Genomic DNA, 24,375 nt, shown 5'->3' on the forward strand with positions numbered 1-24,375 from the left:
TCCAAGTGCAGAGGCAGAAGGGTGTAAGAAGCAAGATTGACTAATAATTGGACACAATGCTGCAAGTGCTTCTCTCTATGTTGTTTGCTGTTGGTTTGGCCCATTCTGATGGCAAGTAATCAATATCTCTTGTTGTATCTTTAAATATTGGGTGTGATTAGTTAATTGGGATGTGTTGTGATCTGTGCAATCATTGAATTTGGTGGAGAACATGGAGGTGGTAGCAGACCTAGACGTGTCACAGCAAGATTAAATGTGGTATTTGCATTGAATTGGAGAGGATGTGGCTTCTGCTGCAGCTCATTAAAACTTGTGTTGTTAGGGAAGCTTGTAACCAAAGGTTTTGTCAGCGATGTCTGCTCTAGTTCCAGCAGCCTGAGTTCATTGGTTTTGTCAGCCCCATTAATCACTATTAGCAGAGCAGCAAGTTTATGTCCAGTTTAGTTAAAGTATTTGAAAGTGCTCAACTAGCCACTTTTTAAAATGATACTTCACTCAGTGCTATTCTGTTTAGTTTTTCCCTTAGCCCCCTCTCCTCCAACTAGCTGTGTGCTGAACTCATGGTAAAATGTGCTACTGGTCTGCAGTATCTTGTCAGCTTTCCATTACATGTGTCTTCTCCTTGGGCATTTAAATGTTGGTTAAAAATGCTAACCCTTTGAAGTATGGAAACAAGATTAAAGCTCCACCCAGAACAAGGTAATACTGGAAGAAAAGTCAACTAAGTGCAATGCTTCAAGATAATGGAAAAAAGTTGAATTATATGTAATGACTTTCTCTTGATGTGATTGTATCTCTGCAAAGCAAAGCCCAGAAGCCTCATGTATTCTAATAATCTATGATAATGTTTGGGAATGATCCATAGTCAAATAATGATTTTCATGCAAAGGTGAATGGAGTTAAAATTGATGAATGTGAAGGCTATATCTGCATTTGTGGGTGAATCCAAAATAAAGGAATATAAATGTTTCAAACCAGCCAGATAAAGAATTTAAGAAGAACTCTTTCATATCTTAGATGGCAAGAGTGTGGCACTCACGGCTATGTGGAACAGTTGAAGCTCTAGCACTCCTGTCTGTAAGGGGAATACAATGATGCAGAGACAAGGTAGAGGTAGTTAAAGGAGGCTTATTTGAAGTATCAACATTGATGTTGATGGGCTGAATGGCCTGTCTGTTTCCATGCTGTGAATCTCCTGACAACAATGAACGTTGTAGATTCAATCATAACTTCAGTGACTTTTGGTTTCTATTGCTTTGTTCTAACAATCCCCTCTCCTGTCACCACCGGAGTTATTTTTAACATTGAGAATTACAAGAATACAAAACCGTGAGCGTAAACTCTTGACTATTCTGCTGAGTTCAAGATGAAAAGCTTCAGGGTTTTCTTTTAAGCACTATTCAAGTTCTGTGCTCCCCAGGCAACTACTTTAAAGATGTGGGTCCATCTTTCATTCTTATAATTCACTGGTGATGCATTTGAATAGGTTGAATTGTTTGAATAGTTACTATTTTTAATGAGAATTATTCTTTCATCAGGCTATTTGGGTCCTACAGCAGAAGTGGACTGATGCCCTATTTCCCCAAAAAAGGAAATTCTGAAAGTTGACAGTTTGCACATTAATCTATAAACAGGATGTAGAGATTTGATTAGTCTTCTTTCAAAAACACATTCTAAACTTTAATCTACACTTACAGCTGTAATATGTACCTTTATTATCTACAGCAGGGATTATAAGCCTGTAATTAACCCTCCAAAACCACTAATTGTGACTAATTCTACTGAATGTCTCTCACTATTCAGAATCTGTTTAGCCTGCTGTGCATAGCTTGCAAATTTATATCAATTATTTTAACTTGCTGTTCAGTCAATTTTTGTTTATTGTCTGCTTGGTTTTTAAACTCCTCTGCTGCTTCTACCCTCCACCTCACCCGTGTGTATTCTTACTATTCATCCAAGATTGCTTCCACTCATATTAGAGAGTATAGTGTTAAAACAGATCTTTTGGTTGAATTGATCAATGCTAGCAGACAGTTTAGTGGCGTGAATGGGATTTGGTACCAGTTAGGATATACACAGCTCCTATAATCAGAGATGGGATTGAAAACCTTTCAGGATTATTCTGCATTCTCCAGGGATTGAAGGTTACTCCTTACTGCTGCAAGCAATCTTGAGAAGAAAACGAGAGATATCAAGTTGGGCTTTTTTTCTATTATTTGAATACTGTCTCTGTTCCAAAAATATTTGGAGAGTGGGTTGAGGGTGGGAAAACTTTAATGACCTTTAATTCTACCAGTTGACAATCTTCTTGTTCTGATAGACTGTGCAAAATCAGTAGATCTAAAGAATGGAAATTTTAGGGGACAGAACAACGTGAGGCAGAAAGTTATGTAATTAAAGCAACAGATATACATTTAGAAACAGATCTCTCCAGCTTAGTTGATGAATATTCATTCTCAACAGGGCTTATTGATCTCATCAAAGCTTGGTTGAGGTAGTTTTAAGACTTCTGATTGCTAACATCTGCCAGAATCTACTTTTCACCCATTTTTTAAACAAATTAGAATTGCCAGAGACATTGGGGCCATTCATCAAGATAAATGCTGTGGGGAAGTAAGTCACCAGCAATTGCCAGAGCTTGCGCCCTCTTTTGTACAGGAATGTAACTTCAGCTCCTTAGTTAACAAGCTTGTGTCCTAGACACACAACCCGCTAAATAAAAACCAAAAGAAATGCAGAAACAAAAAAACAGAATTTGCTGGACAAGCTCAACAGGCCTGGCAGCATTCGTGAAAAGACTTCAGAGTTCTGAGGAAGGATCACCGGACCTGAGATTTTAACAGATTTCCCTTCTCAATGCTGCAAGGCCTGCTGAGCTTTACCAGCAGCTACACAGAACCCATTGTTGGCCTTGGGATATTATTTGGAGAATCTGATACATTTCTAAGTAATGAGAGTTCATATTGAAATGGGGTGGATTGATTATTACATCCAATGCCTTGTGTTCTCCTCACTGTACCTTATGTCTATTTATTTTCACAATCAGTTAAACTGCACCCTCTGTTCAGTGACCCTACTGCCATTTGAAACAGCTTTTTTCTTGCATACTCTTGTCAAAAATTCTCATTTAAACAGAATAAAGATGCTCAAACTTAAATTTCCTTAACCTACACTGCTTGGAGGAAAACCATCTCGGCAATTGTTGTTTCTGGTAGAACCAAGATCCTACGTTCTTGGTATCATTACAGTAAATCTCATCTTCACTGTTTTTTTTTGTTTCTAAAATAGAGGATTATAAGTAATCTCCTTTTTTATTTTTGTGAAGTATCTGAGCTCTGTAACCTGATAGTGATAAAACAGCATTTAATTTTGTTGCATAGCCGAAGTAAGTTGACCCATTGCTACAGGGGGAAAATGCTGTTAAACTTGAAAGTGTTCAAAAAGATTAACAAGGATGTTGCCAGGTTTGGAGGGCTTGAGCTGCAGGGAGAGGCTAAATAGGCTGGGACTATTTTCCCTGGAGCATCGGAGGCTGAGAGTTGACCTTAGAGGCTTATAAAATCATGAGGGACATGGATAGAGAGAGTGAATAGCCAAGATCTTTTCCCCAGGGTTGAGGAGCCCAAAACTAAAGGGCATAGGTTTAGGTGAGAGGGGATATATTTAAAAGGGACTTAAAGGGCAACACAGGATGGTGTGTTGTATGGCTTGAGCTGCCAGATGAAGTGGTAAAAGCTGTACAACTTCAACATTTAAAAGGAATCTGGATATGCCATGAATAGGAAGGCTTTAGAGGGATATGGGCCAAATGCTGGCAAATAGGACTAGATTAATTTAGGATGTCTAGTCAGCATGGACGAGTTGGACCACAGAATGTTTCCATTCTTTACATCTCTGGCTCTATGACTCTGTTTCCCACTTTGTTCATGACTGTTTCTTGTGTATTCTAGCTGTTGACATGATGGAAGAGACACCAGTTGGACCAGGATTTCTCAGAGATGTTAATACATCTGACTCTGATGTTCAAAATGCCACCTTAATTGCAATCTATGGTTACAACAACCAATCAAATGACATCTTCCTGTTTAAAGTTCAGAAGATACGTAAAGCACAAGTTCAGGTAAGAAGAACCATATTTAAGTGCTGTAGGGAAAGCAACCTTTAATTCCTCCATTCTTCTGAAATTGACCAAGAATACTCAGCCCAGAAGAAGAACATACAATTCAGAGATTCGCAACAGTACAACTGGATGCACTGACACAGTTTAAATAAGATTTGTGGTGAGCTTGTTAAGGAACAACAGAATCTCAAAGAAACCTATTTATGGATAAGTACCTGTAGATCCAGCATGTCGATTTCCATCGCCTGAAATATGAGTATAAGGGAAGAGTAACACTGGATATCCTTCGGGGGTCCAGTACATTCCTCTGTTCCAGAGGTCCTTGCCCCTACCCACTCGTAAACATCAAAATCACTTTGCTGAAAACAATGGGATCATCCAGAAACTACTGGAGGAAATACATCACCTCTAGAGTCTTCCTGAATGGCAAATCATCACTATTCAAGGGCAATATCTACCAAAATATCTGCAGAACTGTCCAGAGTAAGATTTGAAGGTGTCGTGGCGTAGTGGTAATGTTGCCCAATAAGTATTCCAGAGGCCAAATGTTCAAGGAACATAAGTTCATATCTCTCCATGGCAATTGGTGAAATGTAAATTCCGTTCAAACATCTAGTTTCCATCATGGTGACCATGACAACTAGCTTCTTTGGTTAGAAAAGCTCATTTCATTCAAATCTGCTATGTGGTATGGCCTATACGTGACTCAAGGGCTTCAGCACTGTGGCTGAGCCTTAGCAATTTGTGTAATACTCTAGTGAACTACTCAAACCAGGGGCAGTTATAGGATACGTGACAAATTCTGAACTTGACAGCAACCCCACATCCTGTAAAACAATTTTCAAAGCTCAGAAGCAAGACACTTGGATGAATCAGAACAGTTTAATGTCAGTCATATGCAGGCTCTGAACAGTGGGTATCAATTGATGAATGTGATTTTTATACAGGCACCAGCCTGCTGGTTCATTACTGATCCTACATGCTAACAGGTCAACACCACTTATAGAAAAAGTACAAATTCTCGGACGATAGGCAGAACTCTTTAACCACATCCTCAATTATCCTTCATCTAGCAACAAAAGCAAACAATATACTGCCGCAAGTTTCTATAAGCTGCTCTCTCGATGTCTGTCAGAGGCTATGTACGAGATCAAATTCCTGTCAAATGGCCAAGCTCCAAGAGCTGGTGCTATCTACAAAGATAGAGGTCTGCACGTGGTCAAGAGGTTCACTGAGCTTTTTCAGTCTCTGTAGCAGCAAGGAAGCATCCCACAAGAATAAAAAGATGCCTTCATTTGCCACCCTGCATAAGCAGAAAGGAACAAAAGCAAAGTTTTTTTTTGAGAAGCTCAGCAGGTCTGGCAGGATCTGTGAAGGAGAAAATAGAGTTAATGTTTTGGGTCCGGTGACCCTTTCTCAGAACTGGAGAGAGCAGAAAGGAACTTGCCAATCTTGGAGCAATCAGAGGAGTGTAACTCTAATCCATTGAGATGAGATGTGCAAACAAGAGCTCAAGAGATGACTCAAAGATTAAAGTCTCCAAGGATGCACATCATGATTTATTGTTTGCCAATGATGGCACAGTAGATGCCAGTTCAGAGCTGGACTGACTTGTTTTCCATAGCATGCAACAAATGTTGCCTTAGTATGAAGAAAACTGAAGTGATGTCCAGCCTTCCCTAGGAATGTGCTATCTCAAGCCCAAAATTTTAGTCTTTCTCCTCTCTCTTTTTTTTTTCTCTCCCCCTCCATCTGAGTTAAATTGTATATTGAGTCATGCTAAGAAACTCAACCATTTTTACTTGGGTTGCCTTCAGAGGCCTCTGAAAATTAGTTTTGTAGGCCAAAATACCAGGATCTCAGAGGTACCCACTGAACTTTTGTGTCAAGGATCTAGACTAACTCAGTCACAACACTGAGTGAGACTGTTTCTGTAACTAGAATGCCAGGCACTCACTTAGCAAAATGAATCCTCGATAAAGGTATTGATACTGGGGTGTGTACTCATGATGACCAGAGGAGATGCTACAATCTGATGTTTTGGTAATGACTTTGAGTACTGGAAGAAGCTCCCGTATGATCACTGTCTGGTGCAACAAAATTTTAAAATGAGGCCTCTCCTGAAAAAACATGCATGTCAGAAGCAGAGAGAAAATGGAAAGGAAATCCCAGGTAAATAACTCCCCAAAAATGAAGTCATCTGTGGTATCCATAAAGAACAAGAACAGGAAAAAGCTAGTCAGTACCTCCAGCCTGTTCTGCCATTCAATAGGATCATAGCTGGCCAGATATTTCTCACGTCCATGCTTCTGCATACTCCCTGTAACCCTTTATGTTTTCCCTCTGATCATGAATCTATCTATCTCTCAGTCTTAAATGTACACAAGGACTGTGCCCCCACAGGTCTCTCTGACAAGGAGATCCAAAGACTTTCAAACCTCTAAGAGAAGAAATTTCCCCCTATCTCAGTCTTAAATTGGCACGACTTTATTCTAAGGCTATGCTCTCTGGTCCTCAACTTTTCCATGAGGGAAAACATCCTCACAGCATTTACTCTGTCAAGCCCCTTAAGAATCTGATATGTTTCAATAAGATCACCTCTCATTCTTCCAAATTCCAATGAGTAGAATTCCAACCTGCTTAAATTTTACTCATAAGATAATCCCTCCATGAAAAAGATCATACAAGTGAACCTTCTCTTGAACTGCCTTCAATAAAATAATCTCCTTCTAAATAAGAGGATTGAAACTGCCCACAGTACTCCAGATGTGGACTCACCAGCACCTGGTACACCTGCAGTAAGACTTCTCTACTCTTTTATACTCCAATCCAGTTGCAATAAGGACCAACATTTCATTAACGTTCCTGATTACCTGATACCCCGTGTGCTAACTTTCTGTATATCATGCACAAGTATCCCCAAGTCCCTCTGCAGTTTTTCCTCCATTTAAATAATGCTTTGATCTCTTGTTCTCCCTTCTAAACTGAACAACATCCCTTTGATTTTTTTCATTGTACTCCATTTGCCAAATTGTTCTTGTGTATCTAGTTTCTTTTATTTGTGGAATGTGTGCATCGCTGGCTGGCCAGCATTTATTGCCCGTCCCTAGTTCCCCTTGAGGAGGTGGTGGTGAGCTGCCGCCTTGAACTGCTGCAGTCCACCTGCTGTGGGTTGACCCACAATGCCACTAGGGTGGAAATTCCAGGATTTTGACCCAGTGACTGTGATGGAACAGTGATATATCTCTAAGTCAGGATGGTGAGTGGCTTGGAGGGGAACTTGAATGTGGTGGTGTTCCCATATATCTGCTGCCCTTGTCCTTCTAGACAGAAGTGGTTGTGGGTTTGAAAGTGCTGTCTGAGGATCTCTGCTAAATTTCTGCATGCATCTTGTAGATTGTACACTCTGCTGCTACTGAGCATCAGTGGTGAAAGGATTGGATGCCTGTGGATGTGAGTTCCAGTCTAGCGGGCTGCTTTGTCCTGGATATTGTCAAGTTTCTTGAGTGTAGCTGGGGCTGCACTCATCTAGGCAACTGAGGGAGTATTCCACCACACTTGTGACTTGCACATTTGTAGATCGTGGACAGTCTTTGTGGACTCAGATGAGTTACTCGCTGCAGTATTCCTAGTTTCTGGCCTGCTCTTATAGCTACTATGTTTATGTCGTGAGCCCGGTTGAGTTTCTGGTCAATGATAACCCCCAGGATGTTGATAATGAGGGATTCAGTGACGGTAACACCATTCAATGCCAACCGGCAGTGGTTAGATTGTCTCTTACTGGTGATGGTCATAGTCTGGCATTTGTGTGGCATGAATGTTACTTTACTATTGTCAGCCCAAGCCTGGGTATTGTCCAGATCTTGTTGCATTTGAACACGGATTGCTTCAGTATCTGAGGAGTCACGAGTGATGCTGAACATTGTGCAATCATCAGCAAACATCCTCACTTCTGACCTTATGATGGAGGGAAGGTCACTGATGAAGCAGCTGAAGATGGTTGGGCTGAGGACAATGTCCTGAGGAACTCCTACAGAGATGTCCTAGAGCTGAGATGACTGACCTCTAGCAATGATAACCATCTTATGTGTCAGGTATGACTCCAACCACTATAGAGTTTGCCTCTGATACCCATTGATTCCAGTTTTTGCTAGGGTTCCTTGATGCCACACTTGGTCAAATGCAGCCTTAAGTTCAAGGGCTGTCACTCTCACCTCACCTCACCTCTGGAATTCAGCTCTTTTGTCCATGTTTGAACCAAGGCTGTAATGAGGTCAGGAGCTGAGTGGTCCTGGCGGAACCCAAACTGGGCGTCACTGAGCAGGTTATTGCGGAGCAGTGCTGATTGATAGCGCTGTTACTGTCACTTCACTGATGATTGAGAGTAGACTGATGGAATGGTAATTGGCCAGGTTGGATTTGTCCTGCTTTTTGTGTACAGGATATACTTGTGCAATCTTCCACATTGCTGGGTAGATACCAGTGTTGGAACTGCTTGGCTAGGGGAGCAGCAACTTCTGGAGCAGAAGTCTTCAGTACTATTGTTGGAATGTTGTCAAGGACTGTAGCTTTTGCAGTATCCAATGTCTCCAACTGTTTCTTGATATCACATGGGGTGAATCAAATTGGCTGAAGACTGGTATCTGTAATACGGGGGACCATTGGAGGAGGCCGAGATGGATCATCCACTTGGCACTTCTAGCTGAAGATTGCTGCCAAAGCTTCAGGCTTATCTTTTGCACTGATGTGCTGGGCTCTTCCATCACTGAGGATGGGTATATTTGTGGAGCCTTCTCCTTCAGTGAGTTGTTTAATTGTCCACCACCATTCACAACTGGATGCGGCAGGACTGCAGAGCTTAGATCTGATCCCCTGGTTGTGGGATTACTTAGCTCTGTTTATCACTTGCTGCTTTCACTGTTTGGTGTGCAAGTAGTCCTGTTTAGTGGCCTCACCAGGTTGAATGCCACCTCTTCAGGTGTGTCTGGTGCTGCTCTGGCATGCCATCCTGCACTCGTCTTTGAACCAGGGTTGATCTCCTGGCCTGATGGTAATTGGTGAGTGGGGTATATGCCAAGCTGAGGTTAGATTGTGCTGAAGCACAATTCTGCTGCTGTTGGTGGCCCACTGCACCTCATGAATGCTCAGCCTTGAGTTGCTAGATCAGTGCAAAGTCTGCCTCATTTAGCACGGTGATAGTGCCACACAACATGGTAGAGGTTGTTCTCAATATGAATGCGGGACTTTGTCTCCACAAGGACAGTGTGAAGGTCACTCTTTCCAATACTTTTATGGACAAGTGGAGCTGCAGCTGGCAGGTTGATAAGGATGAGGTCGAGTGTGTTTTTTCCCTCCTTGTTGGTTCCCTCACCACCTGCTACAGACCCAGTCTAGCAGCTGTGTCCTTTAGAGCCCGACCAGCTCAATCATCTGAGCCACTCTTGGTGGTGGACATTGAAACTCCCCACCCAGAGTACAACTTGTGTCCTTGCCATCCTCAGTGCTTCCTCAATGTTGAGCAACAGTTGGAGGGGTACTGATTGATCAGCTGAGGAAGAATGGTGCATGGTAATCAGCAGGAGATTTTCTTGGCCATGTTTAACCTTAAGCCATGAGATATCATGGGGTCCTGAGACAATGTTGAGGATTCCTAGAACATCGTTCTGACTGTATACCACTGTACCACCACCTCTACTTGGTCTGCCCTGCTGGTGGGACAGGATAGATTCAGAGAATGTGGTGGTGTCTGGGACACTGTCTGTCTGTGAGTATGACTATATCAGGCTATTGCTTCACTAGTATGTGAAGCCGAAGTGTTAGTGAGCAGGACCGACCAGGTTGTTTCTGTCCTTGTCTTTATCAATTACTAGGTCGATGTCTGGTGATCTGTCCAGTTTAATTTCTTTGAGACTTTGTAGCGATTGGCTTGCTAGGCCATTTCAGAGGCAAATGGAGAGTCAACCACATTGCTGTGGGTCTGGAGTTACATGTAGGTTGGACCAGGTGAGGATGGCAGATTTTTTTCCCCTGAAGGACATTAGTGAGCCAGAGGGGTTTTCTGACAGTTGACAATGGTTTAATGGTCACCAGTAGTTTCTTAATTCCAGAATTCTTTTTCTTGAATTCAAATTCCACCATCTGTTGTGGCAGGATTCAAACCTGGGTCCCCACGCCATTTGCTTTCCTTAGGGACTGCTCTCTCCACAACTCTCCTCACTAACCCCACCAACACCGGCATCATTCCCTGCAATTGCAGGAAGTGCTACACCTGCTCCTTCACCTCTCCTCTTACCTCCGTCTGAGGTCCCAAATAATTGTTCTGTATCTGACACAAAAAGGTCTTCTAACCTGGCCTACAGTATCTGTTACTCCCAATATGGCTTCCTCTACTTCGGAGTGACCTAGCACAGAATTGGTAACTGACTTGCGGAGCATCTATGCTCTGAATTCTCCAATCAACACCAGCTTCCCTTCCCACTCCCATGGCGATATCTCCATCCTGGGCCCCCTCCAATGTCACCAATGAGGCTACAGAAAAATTGCTGGAACAGCACCTTTTTTATATTCCACCTCAGGAGCCTCCAACCCAAAGGCCTCAACATAAAATTCATCACTTTCAAAATCTCTCCACCCCTGGCCTTGTCGCATGCCCAACCCTCCCTCTCATCCCTGCTTCCTTGACCTGACACGATCCGTCCATCTTCCTTCTCACCTATCTGTCCCACCCTTTCCACTACCAATCTCTGCAACACCCTACCAACATCCACCTATCACCATCCCACCTACTTGTTCCCAGACCCACCCTCCTCCCTCTATTTATTTCTGAGCTCCCTTCCCCTCCCCTGTCCTGGTTGAAGGGTCCTAACCCAGAACGTTGACTTTCCTGCTCCTGTGATGCTGCCTGACTGCTGTGTTCCTCCAGCTCCACACTATATTGACTCTGACTCCCAACATCTGCAGTTCTTGCTATCCCCAGAAGATTAGCTGAGTTCCTGGATTAATAGCCTATCAATATCTCCCTTAAACTGTTTGTATCCCCCTTGCAACTTGCCTTTCCACGATTGCAAAACTGGCTACAGTACATTATCCTATCCTATGTGGACCAGACCCTTCAGTTACCAAACAGCTGTTGCAGTTACTTACATAACCAGAACCCTCCCAAGCGGCCAAGGTGATGAACATGGTCAATCTCATACCAGAGGATAATCAAGATCATCTGCAGTATCTTGTTCAGGTTGCTTTCTATCTGTACTCAGGCTGGTTGCGGCAGTTGTATGTGAATATTCCAAAATTTGAACTTTATCCACTTTGAATTATGGAACAGAAATCTTATTTAATGTTCACAGATATGTTTGTGTGACACTATAAGATTTTTACATAGGGATTAAGGTCACTATTTAGACAAAGTTGAATTTGTTTAAAATTAATTAATAATAGCAAGCTAACATGATGGTTAAGCCAACAACTATCCCTTGGAAAATAAATTAACTCGCTTGTGGAATTAACTGCCTGACCAAGTGGTGGATGTGGGTACAATTATAACATTTAAAATGCATTTGGACAGGTACATGAATAGGAAAGGTTTAGAGGGATATGGGCCAAATGCAGGCAAATGGGGCTGTTTTTAGCTTGGTCAGTTGGACTGAAGGGTCTGTTCTGAAGCTGCATGGCTCTATGAACCTTTATGAATTCAGTGTTCCAAGTATTCAGTTAAGAGCAAGTTTGAGGCTGTTAAAACTTGGAGATTGAGGACTTTCATAATGGCAGTTATGTCATTACACAGGAGATAACAAGAGCTAGTAAAATGCACTTAAATGTAGGGTCAGTGAGATATTGAGAGAATTAGACAGGCAGATTTCTTACAGAACTCGGAGGCCATTTACCCAATTGAACCTGCTCTTTAGAAGAACTGCCATGAGAGGTTTACAGAGATCTGTGGAATTCTTTCAGTTTCAATTACTGTATCTGATCAAATTCTCTTGCCAGAAGTTCCATCTCCACTCATTCAGATTTTGTTTCCAGGCTCCCTATCTTGACCTGCGGAAGTAACTTGCATTTTCCCCTCTGGTTCTTTTACCAATTATCTTAATTTTGCATCCTCTGGCTGTAAACATTCAACATTAGTGGAAAGGGTTTTATTTCCTTTTTCACTCTGTCAAAATCCCTTTAATTTTGAGCATCTGTATTAAATTTCTCCTGAGATAATAGGAACTGCCATTGCTGGAGAATCTGGGATAACACATTGTGAAGCTGGATGAACACAGCAGGCCAAGCAGCATCAGAGGAGCAGGAAAGTTGACATTTCAGGTCTCGAACTTTCCTGCTCCTCTGCTGCTTGGCCTGCTGCGTTCATCCAGCTTCATACCATGTTATCTTAAATTTCTCCTTTCCCTTTTTTCTGCTCTTATAAAAACATCAGCTTCATTTGTTCCCTGCACATCAACTTGCCCTGCTACCAAACCAGCAAACTTCCACTGTATCACCTTCGAGGCCTTGAGCTCCTATTGTCAGCCATCAATAAGGGAAGAGGATTGCAGCAATGTGTGTGGGTTGACAAAAAGGGCAGTTATTTGTGAAAAGTAATTTTTTTTCTTCTTTTTTGGAGCCAGTTGGAAGATGCACAACTGAGCAGTTACTGCAGCTACACTGGTCAGTGAGTTTAATTACAGAAAAAGCATGAATGTTGTTTTTAGATCTGTGCATTTACATAGAGGAAATGTCGCATGAGCGGCTTCAAACAAAAGAAGGAAAGGTTATTTAATGCTTTCAATCAAACTGACAATGCCCTGACGATGACTTCCTTTTGTTTACCTTGGAGCCAAGTGTGACTTAGTCTTTTTGTTAAAATACATGAACATTTTGCCAATATGTTCCTGCTCATACGTTAGAGGAATCTAAGGAGTTGAAACACTTATACTTTACAGTAAGATGATCATTCTCTCTACACATTAATGTTGCACTTCAGCAGCTTTAGAATAAATCCATTTTACATAATACTTGAGCAGCTATGTTCCAAGGAGATATTTTAAAAAAACCCTATTTTCATTTAAAGGTTGTTGCTGGTCTGAAATATTTTCTCTGCGTTGATATTGGAAGAACAGTGTGTCGTAAAGGAAAACCATATAACCTCGAATACTGTTCATTTGAAACACATCCACCGCTGATTAAGGTAAAACAATTCCACACTCATTACTTGAACCTATGTTTGGAAGGCTTCTAATGTCTATACAAAAAACATGGAAGGCAAAGATATTCCCAATGAACTAGTACTCCAGGAGCCCGGGTAATGCTCCAGGCCAGAGTTAAATCTCACCACGGCCAATAAGGAATTTACTTTTTAAATTGGAATTAAAAGTCTAATGATTTCAATTGTCATAAAAACCCATTGGATTCACAAATGCCCTTTTACTGAAGAAAATCTGCCATTGTGACCTTATTTGGTCTACATGTAATTCTAGACTCCCAACTGTCCTCTGAAACTGACAAGCAAACTATTCCTTTATGTCAAACCCTGAAAACATTCTCAAAAGGAATGGGACAAAGTGAGCCACCTGACACCAATGAAGACTCCAGGAACAGGAACAGTAAATGCTGCCTTACTGATCCTGAAGTGTCCCCCCCCCCCGCCCCTACCCCGGCCAAAATCACAACCAGTGCAAAAATTGGGATAACTGCCTCATAGACTAGACAAGCAACAGCCTGGCATTGTCTGTAACATAGGATTTGGTGAGAGTTGCTACATCCCAGACAAAACCATCACCATCTGTAGACATGACTTGTCCCATCTGCAGGACAGACCCACAGAGAAGGAGGCATAATGGTAAACAGTCAGGAGGAAGCTGTCGTAGGAGTCCTCAACATTTATTTTGGACCCCATAAAGTCTTATGGTATCAGGTCAAACATGGGCAAGGAAAGCTCCTGCTGGTTATCTCTTTGCACTCTTCAACCTTATTTCAGCACAGAGAAGAATTTTCTGGACATTCCTTTAGAATATGTCAATTTTCACTCTGGACAAAATGACCTCTTCCACTCGTCAGTTCTTTTTCAACAGATTTCTTTCATGGAACTTCAGTCAGGTAGCCAAGTGAGTAAACTATAGGCCACTCTTACCACACCTTGTCAAGTTGGTCTCTTATCAGTTAAGAAAGAGCGTGCCTTTAAAATATAGATAATTATTCCGTCTTGAGAGCCATCACTTCGCCTCCCTTCTTGAACAAGAATTTGAGGCCTTGTCCACTTCCTCACAAAATGCCACAAAACACATGGGCCTGAATTCCACCATGGGCTTCAGGACCTTGAGGTGACAAGAAGAACGTAGGATAGAGGAACAAGAGTAAGCCATTCAATCTAACAAGCCTGCTCCACCATCCAACTAGATCATGGCTGAATTTTAACCTCGACGCAATTTTTCCTGATGATACTCCCTTATCCTTTGATATTTTTAATATCTAGAAAACCATTGATCTGGCTTGAATATACTCTGACTGAGCCCTATCTGCTTTTGGGGGTATAGAATACTAAAGAGTACACCCTCCAAATGAATAGATTGCTCCACATCTCACACTTACCTCTTATTTTGAGATTATCCCCCCCAGGTCTAGTCCCTAGGCAACCACATTCCTTCCAGCTAACCCGTCAGACCCTATGATAATTTTGCATCCTTAAATAAGTCCAACTCATCTAAAAGTTGATGATTGCAGGCCCTGTTTCCTCAATGTCCCCTCACAGGACAATGCCAGCATTCCAGGATCAGAGTACACAATACTCCAGGTGTGGCCACACCAAGGCTCGATACAATTGGAGTAAGAATTGGGCTGAATAGTGGCAGCATCGCCACCTCAGTAGATCACTTTTTCTCCTGACACTTTTTTTCTAATTAAAGACGATGGCGTTCAGAAAGTCCAGGGGTGGTCATCACTGAGGGCTGGGGGTGTGGCCTTAAACTGGTAACACCTTCAGACTTTTTTTAGAAGAACAGAGGCCCCATGGGAAAGAGGGGAAGTCTATCCACAGGATATAGTTAGGACTGTGGGGCTGACATTCACACCCAGGGTCACCACTGTGGATCGTGAAACCTATACATTGGATTTCCTCCTGGATGGGACAGGAAAGTGACTTCTACGATGACCTCCCAACATATTAGGTGCTGCCCCATTAGCCTCATAAACTGATTTAATTGACTCCTTGAAATGGGGTTTCTTGTGATGCAGTGGTACTGTCCCTATCTCTGAGCTGGGAGACCCAGGTTCAAGTCCCACCTACCCCAGTGGCATGTCAATAACATCTCTGAACAGGTTGATTGAAAAATACATGATCTCCACACAGTGGGTTGCCAATCTGCCTGGCAGCCTGCTGTAGGAAAAGTGTCCTGGTGGTAAGACAGCTATCCTGTCTCAGCTGCTCATCACCTCACCAGCCCCTTCCATCCTCCACAAAGGAATCTCTTGCAGCAACCACCGCAGTGGAAAAAAGCAAATGCTCCAGATAGCTCAAGGTGTAGGTATTTTCCTCACCAACCTGTTCAGAGATGTTACTGCACACCTCAGACTTGAACCTGGGTCTCCTGACTCAGAGGCAGGGACTCTAGCATCAAATTACAGGAGCCCCTTTATTTCATGGTGTAGTATGCTTTTGACGGTATAGACTTGATGGGACAAAGGGCTTCTTCTATATTGTATGATTCTATGAACATAAACTTAATTAAGAAAAGTGGAATATAAATGTTCTGTAAGGTTGACCAACATGCGAGCAACAATAGGCTAGTGAACAAGGAAGTGTTTTTAACGATAATATCCCTTAGCAAAGGAAATGTCCCATCCTTTGCAGGTCTGGCCTGCACATGAATTCATACCCATTGTTCAAGGTGATTGCACTAGTTTCTATTTTACACCCTGACACACTTTAGCTCCATCAGTGCAGAACCCATCCTTCTATTCGATTTTTATCTGGCTGATCATGACTGAAATGATTAAGTCCTTTAATGTTGAAATGTCAACTGAACTCCAGTAAACAACAAAGTAATTATTATGCAGACAACCAACGCATCACAAAGCTGTCGTTTGATATTGTTTTCTGATTGATGATTCTGCTTCTGCTTTCTAAACATTTCCCTTCATGATTTTGAACTCCTATGACACTATCAACTCCTCAGCAGTTGTAAGCTTTTATTAAATCAATTCTCTGTGCTACTAATTAAGTGAGACCATAATTTTATTTTTGTTGTAATTGTAGATTGTATTTTGGTACTGATAGCTCCATGGCCTCTCAACAAAAGAAAACAAGCATTTCCTGTCTTCCATAGCCCACCTTCAGCAACTAAACATTTCTTCAAACTGAAGGATTTCAGGTATATTGGACAGTACGTGCTCAGAAATTGAACACAGTACCTGAGACATCTCCACATTTCCTTACTTGTCCATTTATTTTTACATTTCTTTATTCCACCCCTTTTGTGTTTCTTTAGCCTTTATGGTTGAACTTGATGAAGGATTCTGAGGGACCCTAATAAAACAAAGAACTGTGGAAGCTGTAAATCAGAAACAAGTGACCATGGTTTGCATGCCCACTAGGACAGGTAGATAAAGAAGAGGTTAGGGATACTCTCCTTTACTGGTCAAGGCATTGAAATTTTTATGTGCAAGGAGATGATGCTGGGATTGTATAAAGGTTGGCTAGGTCACAGCTAGATTATTGTGCAACTCTGGAATTCATACTATAGCAGAGATGTGATTGCACTGGAGATGGTAGAGATGAGGTTTACCAAGATAACTAAGTGTGGAGCTGGAGGAACACAGCTGACCAGGCAGCACGAGGAACAGGAAAGCTGACGTTTCAAGTCAGGACCCTTCTTCCACACTTTTGTTACTTCTGGCTCCAGCAGTTCTTGCTATATCAGGTTTACAAAGATGTTGGTTAGGATGGAGAGTTTTTGTGGTGAAGTATGGGATACATGGTTTTGAATTCATGAGATATCAGCCCCTGTAGTGGGGAGGAAGGGAGTTGATCTGATGGGATGGGCTTCACCTGAATCATGCTGAGGGATAGGAGGTGGGGGGGAGGGGTTGTGTTCAGTTGCATGAAAATTTACAAAAATCAAATGTAAAGGAGAAGGTAGGACTGTAAGTTAGTGATGGGATGATTGTTACGTGAAAATAAAGAAGGGACAGTGCGTGTGACTGTCTTATTGTACCAACGAACCTTAAGTTTAGGAAAATTTGATTAACAGAACTAACTTAAAGGCTTTGTATCACAAAGCATTCAGAAGGAGGTAAATGAACTGACAACACATATCTAAGTAAATGTATATGATCTCATTGCTGTTATGGAATATCAGTTACAAGGAGATCAAGATTGGTAACTTAAAATTCAGGGGTATTTAACTCTTTGGATAGATGGGCTGATGGAAAAGGTGGTGGGATAGCACTTTAATAAGGGACAAAATGAGAACAGACTGAGACAATTTCTGATAGGGTGATATAGATTCTCTATGGAGGAAAATTTTAAAACAAAGCAAGGGAAAGAAGGCATTGCTTGTGTACAGACTCCAAATAACACCCACTCTGGAAAAAGCTGTAAATCAACAAATTTTATCTAAAAATATTATAGCAATTATGGGTGATTTAAATCTTAAAGTTGATTGGATGGATCAAACTGGAAAGGGTTGCTACAACAATGAATTCATAGAGTGCATTAGCGATAGTCTCCTTGAGCAATATGTCATGGAGCCAACCAGGGTGTCTTTGGATCTGGTAATGGGTAATGAAGCAGGTTTTAAAAAATGACCTCTGAGTAAAAGATCCCCTAGGAAGTAGTGATCATAACATAATCAAATTACATTTGTGTGAGAAATCTGTGTAAGAAACAATGATTTAAATAAAGGGCATTACAATGAAATTGGGATAACGTTATCTAAAGTTAACACTGCAGACAGATCAGCAATAATGATAGTAAGCAAGCAGTGATGGACATTTGAGGAGGTAATTAATGACTCTCATTAAAAATACATCCCAGTAGGGATGAAATATTCTGAGAAGGGATTCCAAACATGGTTAACCAAGGACTTTAAGGAGAGTGTAAATTTGAAAGAAAAAGTATGTAGGGAGCCTAAAGTCAGTGATAGAGCTAAAGTTTGAATAAATTCAAAACCCAGCAAAACAGGACTAAAAAGATATTATATACAGAATTAAACTATGAAGGCAAACTAGTGAGGAATATTAAACCTGACAATAAAAGCTTCTCTAAATACATAAAAAGGAAGAGAAAAGTCAAAGTGAACAAATGCCCCTTTAGAAAATGAATTTGGGTTGATAGGAACAGGGGGTGGCAGAGGAGCTGAACAGATACTCTGCATCAGTCTTTATGGTGAAAAATACTTGGAAAATTCTACTTATGTTGAAGAATAAGTGGTGAGAAATTAAGTACTATCACTCTCTCTAGAGAAGTAATATTCAATAAACTAATGAGGCTAAAGAAGGTAAGCTCCCTGACCCTGATGCCTTCCATCCTAGAATTTTAAAAGGGATACCTGCAGAGATAGTGATGCATTGGTTAGAATTTTCCAAATATCTTTGGATTCTGGAGAAGTGCCAGAATACTGGAAAACTGCTAAAGTGACACCTACTTAAAAGGCAGGGAGGTAGAAAGCAGGTAACTATAGGCTGATTATCTCAATATTCATTTTTGGAAAATTATTGGAATCAATTATTAAGGAAGTAATGTCACACTTGAAAAATCATAATTTAATCAAGCAAGTCAATGTGGCTTTGTAAAAGAGAAATAATGTCTGACTGATTTATTAGAATTTTTTGAGGAATTCTCAACCAGAGTGGAAGAGGAGAAGCAGTTATTTGTACTACCAGAAGGCTTTAGACAGGGTACCTCACCAAAATTTGTCATAGGAGCCCAGTGTTAAAAGTAGTATATTGGCATAGAGAACTGGCCAATGGATAAGAAACAGGGAATGAAGATATAGAGATCTTTTTCAGATTGGCGACCTGGAACCAGTGTAGTTCCACAAGGGGCAGTGCTGGCACCGCAGATGTTTACAATGTATGTATTAATGACTTGGAGGAAAGAAGCAAAAGTACGGTAATCAAACTTTTTTTGCAGATGATACAATTACATGGAAAGGCAGGTTACAATGCGGTACAAACAGTTTACAAAGAGCTGTTGACAAGTTAATCTGTTGATTGGGGCGGCATGGTGGCTCAGTGGTTAGCACGGCAACCTCACAGCACCAGGGACCCAGGCTCGATCCCAGCCTCGGACGACTGTGCCGAGTTTGCACATTCTCCTCGTGCCTGCATGGGTTTCCTCCCACAGTCCGAAATGTGCAGGCTAGGTGGATTGACCATGCTAAATTGCCCAGTGTTCAGAGGTGTGAGTTATAGGGGGGTAGGTCTGGGTGAGATATATCAAGGGGCGGTGTGGACTTGTTGGGCCAAAGGGCCTGCATCCACTCTAAAAGGAATCTAATCCTAAGTAAATGAGCAAAAAATTGGCAAATGTGGTAAAATGTAAAATTCTTTCCCCTTTCATTTAAGGAAAGGTAACATTTCACTAGAGGTAATTGAGAGAAGGTTCAGCAGGATGATCCACAGTATGGAGAGGTCATCTTGTGAGAAAAGGCTAAACAGGTTGGGACTCTACTCAGAGTTTAGAAGAATGAAAGGTGATCTGTGAGTTGCACAGGGCTTGACAGGGTAAAAACTGAGACAATGTTTCTCCATATGGGAGAGCCTAGGACCAAAGGGCATAGCCTCAGAATGAGGGTGGCAATTTAAGACTTTTATGGGGAGTAACTTCACCTCTGAAGTTTAAGTGTCATTGGAATGCCTTGCCACAGATAGTTATGGGGTCAAAACCTGTGTGTATACCTAAAAAGCTGAGTTAGATTCTTGATCAGTAGGGGAATCAAGGGTGAGGAGAAAGTGAACATGAGGACTGTCCGATCAACCATGATCCTATCGAATGGTGGAACAGCCTTGAGGACTGATTCTGTGCCACAGGCCTCTATGACTTTCTGTATCATTATTATCTAGGTTTTGCTGTTAACCAAACAAACCTGTTGATTGTTGAATTAAATAAATATCCATCCATTGTCTAGATGGAATGTCCTAGACTGTTAACATTTGTGGAGTACTGTGGTCCATCTACACTTCACTGCATTCTTCAAAACTACATTTCCTCAGGCCTCAACTCCAGGAACAGTGAGATTCACCAATTTTATGCTCTACCCTGAATTTTCACCAGATTCATTCATACTCAGTTGTATTGAACAGTCTGTCTCTCTCTCTGTCTGTGCCTTGAAATTCTAAAGAAGGTATTCAAGCATTAGAGCACAAACAGATCCTTCAGCCCATCTCTCCCGTGCCAACCAAGTTTACCAAACTAAACTAGTCCTGTTTGCCTACATTGGCCCATATCCCTCTAAACCTTTCCTAGTCACGTGCCTGTCCAAATGTCTTTTAAATGTTGTAATTGCACCTGCATCTACCATTTCCTCCGGCAGCTCATTCCATATATGAACGACCCCATGTTGCTCCCCAGGTCTCTTTTTAAATCTTTCTCCCCACGCTTTATATGTATGCCCTCTATTTTTGAACTCCCCTACCCTAGGGAAAAGCCCTTTGCAATTCACTTTATCTATAGCTCATGATTTTACAAACCTCTATATAAAGTCACCTATCGACCTCCTATGGTCTAGTGAAAAAAATCCCCACTTATCCAGCCTCTCCTTGTAACTCAAGCGCTCCAGTCCTCGTAACAACATCCTTCTAAACCTTTTCTGTACCTTCTCCAATTTGATAATATCATACTTTCTTGTGAGTACTCACAGCTCCCAGGATCTTTTCCTGGAGCCCTGACTCAAACACCTGAAATTCCTAGAGCCTCTAATAGCATAAAGCCATCCAAAAACTAGAGATTTCTCACTGAGACCCCTACTGCACAGACTCAGTATAATTCAATTGCCTTTACAGCGGTGCTGCTAAATATTCTTTTGGCATTGGGGATTGCTTCGGTGTTTTCTTCTGCAACAAACTGGCCCAAAAATAACATGTCTGACCGTTGTTCCTGGGTGTATTGAATATAACTAATATTTTGGAACTGTTAACTGTAGTAGACAGCTGTGAGATTCAAATGTAACAACCCTTTGGAACATTTCTATTCCCTGAATGTTACCATGTTCCCTGGAAGTACAAATTGAAGCAACAGAGGAAGAATTTGACACAAATACACTGGTCTTTTTCAGGTTTGAGCTTTCCATGTTAAATGCTGCTGTAACAATGCTACTGAGGCAGCACAGGAGTGAGGCAAATGGGAAAGCCCTTTCAAAACAACTAGCCCTGACATGATTGCAAAATTGTGACCTTCAGTGTTGTACAATTGTGTACTGCACAATTATGTAAGATCTATTTTTATTTGTAATTTATTTTCATTTATGATTTAATAGCAGGTGGCTCAGTGGCTAGCACTGCTGCATCACAGCACCAGGAACTCTGGCTCAAATCCAGACTTGGGTGACTATCTGTGTGGAGTTTGCATGTTCGCCTTGTTTCTGGGTGGGTCCTCACTGGGTGATCTGGATTCCTCCCACAGTCCAAAGATGTGCAGGTTAGGTGGATTGGTCCTGCTAAATTGCTTGTAATGTTCAGGGATGTGCATGGATTAGCCATGGGAAATACAAAGATAGGGTGGGTTGCTCTTTGAAGGGTTGGAATGGGCTGAATGGCCTGCTTCCACACTGTAGGGATTCTAGTACAGGTTCCTGTACTCTCCTCCAATTTAACCTTGTACCTTATTTTTTAGAAATTGACTTGTCATTTTGAACTCTGGGTTGCTTCTTCGAAACAACATGTTTGGAAAGTAATTGCAACAAGTTGCCAGTGAAACCTACAGGACTGTATTCCTTCCTTGTGCCAACAGTTGAAGCATTTCCACAGAGTGGCAAAGTTTTTATCCAATTTCACCAATTCTGCTTGCAGCCTGTAGTGTTGAAGAGAAGATTCCAGCATCCTGTATAATTCATGAAGAAGTCTTCCCCACCTAGAAATGGCCGTAATTTTACACTTTAAAAGAATACAGCTGCCGGCATAGGAAACTATACACTTTTTTTTGAACAATGGTATTCTTTGCCTTGATGTTATCAGCAAGCATATTTCAAATGAATTAATGATGATAAATAAAGAATTGTATTTTATATGTCTTTCTGAAAACACAGAATATCCTGAAGAGATTTACACAAAAGCACTCTTTAAAAAGTGTAGCTGAAATATTGGCAACCAATTTGTACAATATCTTATATCAGCAATGAAATGAAAGTCAAATCAGCTGTTGTCTGTTCTTCAAAATGATGAAATGGAATCTTTTGGAGATGAGATCCTGGCTTAGCCTCATGTCTGGAAGACAGCACTGCCAACAGTGTAGCATTTAGTCAGTACCGTACAAAAATTGTAACTTAGATTATGTTCTTTAAAAACTCTGAAGTAAGATTTGTGCCTGAAGCATTCTGACACTGAAACAGAAGTATCACCCATTGAATCACAAGGGCTGATCAATAAAAGACCATCAAATGTATGTGTAACTGCTTGTGTCAGCTGATAATAACTTGAACACAACAAAGATTTCAGCTGAAATTTATCTCCCTAAAATGCTAGAGATGCACAAGTCAAGATCTTAGAGGGGACAAAAACATTCCTGAGCATGAGGCTACTTCCCATTACCTCAAGTTGACTGGCATGTGGAGTCTCTACTTTCGCTCTTTTCTAATTGAGTTTTCAAAGCTGGGTTGAAGCCACAAAGTTGTCAACCATGACTCCGTGGTGGCACTCTCACCTCTGAATTGGAAGACTGCTCGTTCGAGACTCAACATTTATCAGAGGGACATTGCTTCAGATAAAAAGTTAAACTTAGGCTTGGCTGCCCTTTTCAATGGATGTAAAAGACTCAGTAATACTTTTTTAAAATAGAGCTAACTCTAAAGTCTGAGCATATTTATCTTTCAATCAATATGACTACACTTCAATGGCTGTGAATCGCTTTAAGGTGTCCTGAGGTCATGAAATACACCCTGAATATGTAACTTCTTACTTCACTATGAAAGCTGGAATCAATTGTCCATGTTGAATGCTTCTCTCCTGAAGAGCTAGTAGCTTGGGTCTTTCAAGAACTTTTCTCATTTTATTCCAAGAACTGAGATATTGCTTCCTCTGAATAAATGCAAGCATATTCAATCTGTTGATTGTGTATTTTACTATTATAACTGAATATATTTAATTAAAGGCTGATTGGCTGTAGTATCATTTGAAAAGAATCATTAAGCAGTAAATCAATTGTGTTGCTTAAGAGGAGATTCTCATTTCAGTGTTGCATTCTTAAATGATTACGATGCTGTACTTGCAAGAAATGCATCTTTGAAGATCATAGCACCCAGTCTTTCTTGAACTATTTGGCATAATGTTTTTGCTACATCTTATCTCATACCCCTGTACCTTCCCCATCTTTGCTATACCTCAAAATGAAAAAGTTTAAAAAGTGACTACATCCTGGCGTGCAGGAGTCAGTTTAAAAGTTTCCGGATCTTACAAAAATAAGAAGCACTGAGAACAGTGAGGAGATCAGTGTGGAACTCCAAAAGGTCAGGAAAAGTTTGATGCAGTGGGTGAATAGGTGGCACATCAGGTTTAGAACAAAGAACAAAGAAAATTACAGCACCGGAACAGGCCCTTCGGCCCTCCAAGCCTGCACCGATCCACGTCCTCTATCTAAACCTGTCGCCAATTTTCCAAGGATCTGTTTCCCTCTGCTCCCTGCCCACTTATGTACCTGTCTAGATACATCTTAAATAATGCTATCATGCCTGCCTCTACCACATCCACTGGTAACATGATCCAGGCACCCACCACCCTCTGCATAAAGAACTTTCCACACATATCTCCCTTAAGCCTTCCCCATCTCACCTTGAAATCGTGACCCCTAGTAATTGAGTCCACCCACTCCAGGGAAAAAGCTTCCTGCTATCCACCCTATTTATACACCTCATGATTTTGTAGGCCTCAATTAGGGTCCCCCCTCAACCTCTGTCTGTCAAATGTAAATAATCCTGTTCTACTCAACTTCTCTTCATAGCTACCACCGTCCATACCAGGCAACATCCTGGTGAACCTCCTCTGCACCCTCTCCAAAGCATCCACATCCTTTTGGTAATGTGGCGACCAGAACTGTACGCAATATTCCAAATGTGGTCGAATCAAAG

General features: G+C 41.4%; 1 protein-coding gene across 4 annotated transcripts; it reads left to right on the top strand.

Moving 5' to 3' along the window:
- Window positions 1-23,347, top strand: LOC125455052 (cystatin-F-like). Of its 4 annotated transcripts, none has more exons than XM_048536568.2 (5): window positions 86-111; window positions 1,018-1,107; window positions 3,951-4,120; window positions 13,173-13,289; window positions 21,930-23,347. In XM_048536568.2, exons 2-5 carry the CDS (start codon window positions 1,092-1,094, stop codon window positions 22,008-22,010), a joined length of 384 nt encoding a protein of 127 aa, XP_048392525.2. In that variant the 5' UTR covers window positions 86-111; window positions 1,018-1,091; the 3' UTR covers window positions 22,011-23,347. The 4 variants fall into 4 exon arrangements, with proteins under 4 accessions (XP_048392522.2, XP_048392525.2, XP_048392526.2 ...); XM_048536569.2 differs by lacking the exon at window positions 86-111 and adding an exon at window positions 639-699; XM_048536565.2 differs by lacking the exon at window positions 1,018-1,107 and having other exon boundaries at window positions 1-111; window positions 21,930-23,346.
- The last annotated feature ends 1,028 nt before the right edge of the window (window positions 23,348-24,375 follow it).

This window comes from Stegostoma tigrinum, chromosome 9 (assembly GCF_030684315.1).
Source record: "Stegostoma tigrinum isolate sSteTig4 chromosome 9, sSteTig4.hap1, whole genome shotgun sequence".
In the NCBI taxonomy this organism is placed as follows: Eukaryota; Metazoa; Chordata; class Chondrichthyes; order Orectolobiformes; family Stegostomatidae; genus Stegostoma; species Stegostoma tigrinum.

Bases quoted from the DNA above. Each gene is read 5' to 3' on its own strand.
- LOC125455052 (XM_048536565.2), top strand. From the start codon at position 57: ATGCTGCAAGTGCTTCTCTCTATGTTGTTTGCTGTTGGTTTGGCCCAT. The intron at 4,121-13,172 runs GTAAGAAGAACC...TTTCATTTAAAG, and splicing joins TACGTAAAGCACAAGTTCAG to GTTGTTGCTGGTCTGAAATA. The intron at 13,290-21,929 runs GTAAAACAATTC...CTTATTTTTTAG, and splicing joins CACATCCACCGCTGATTAAG to AAATTGACTTGTCATTTTGA.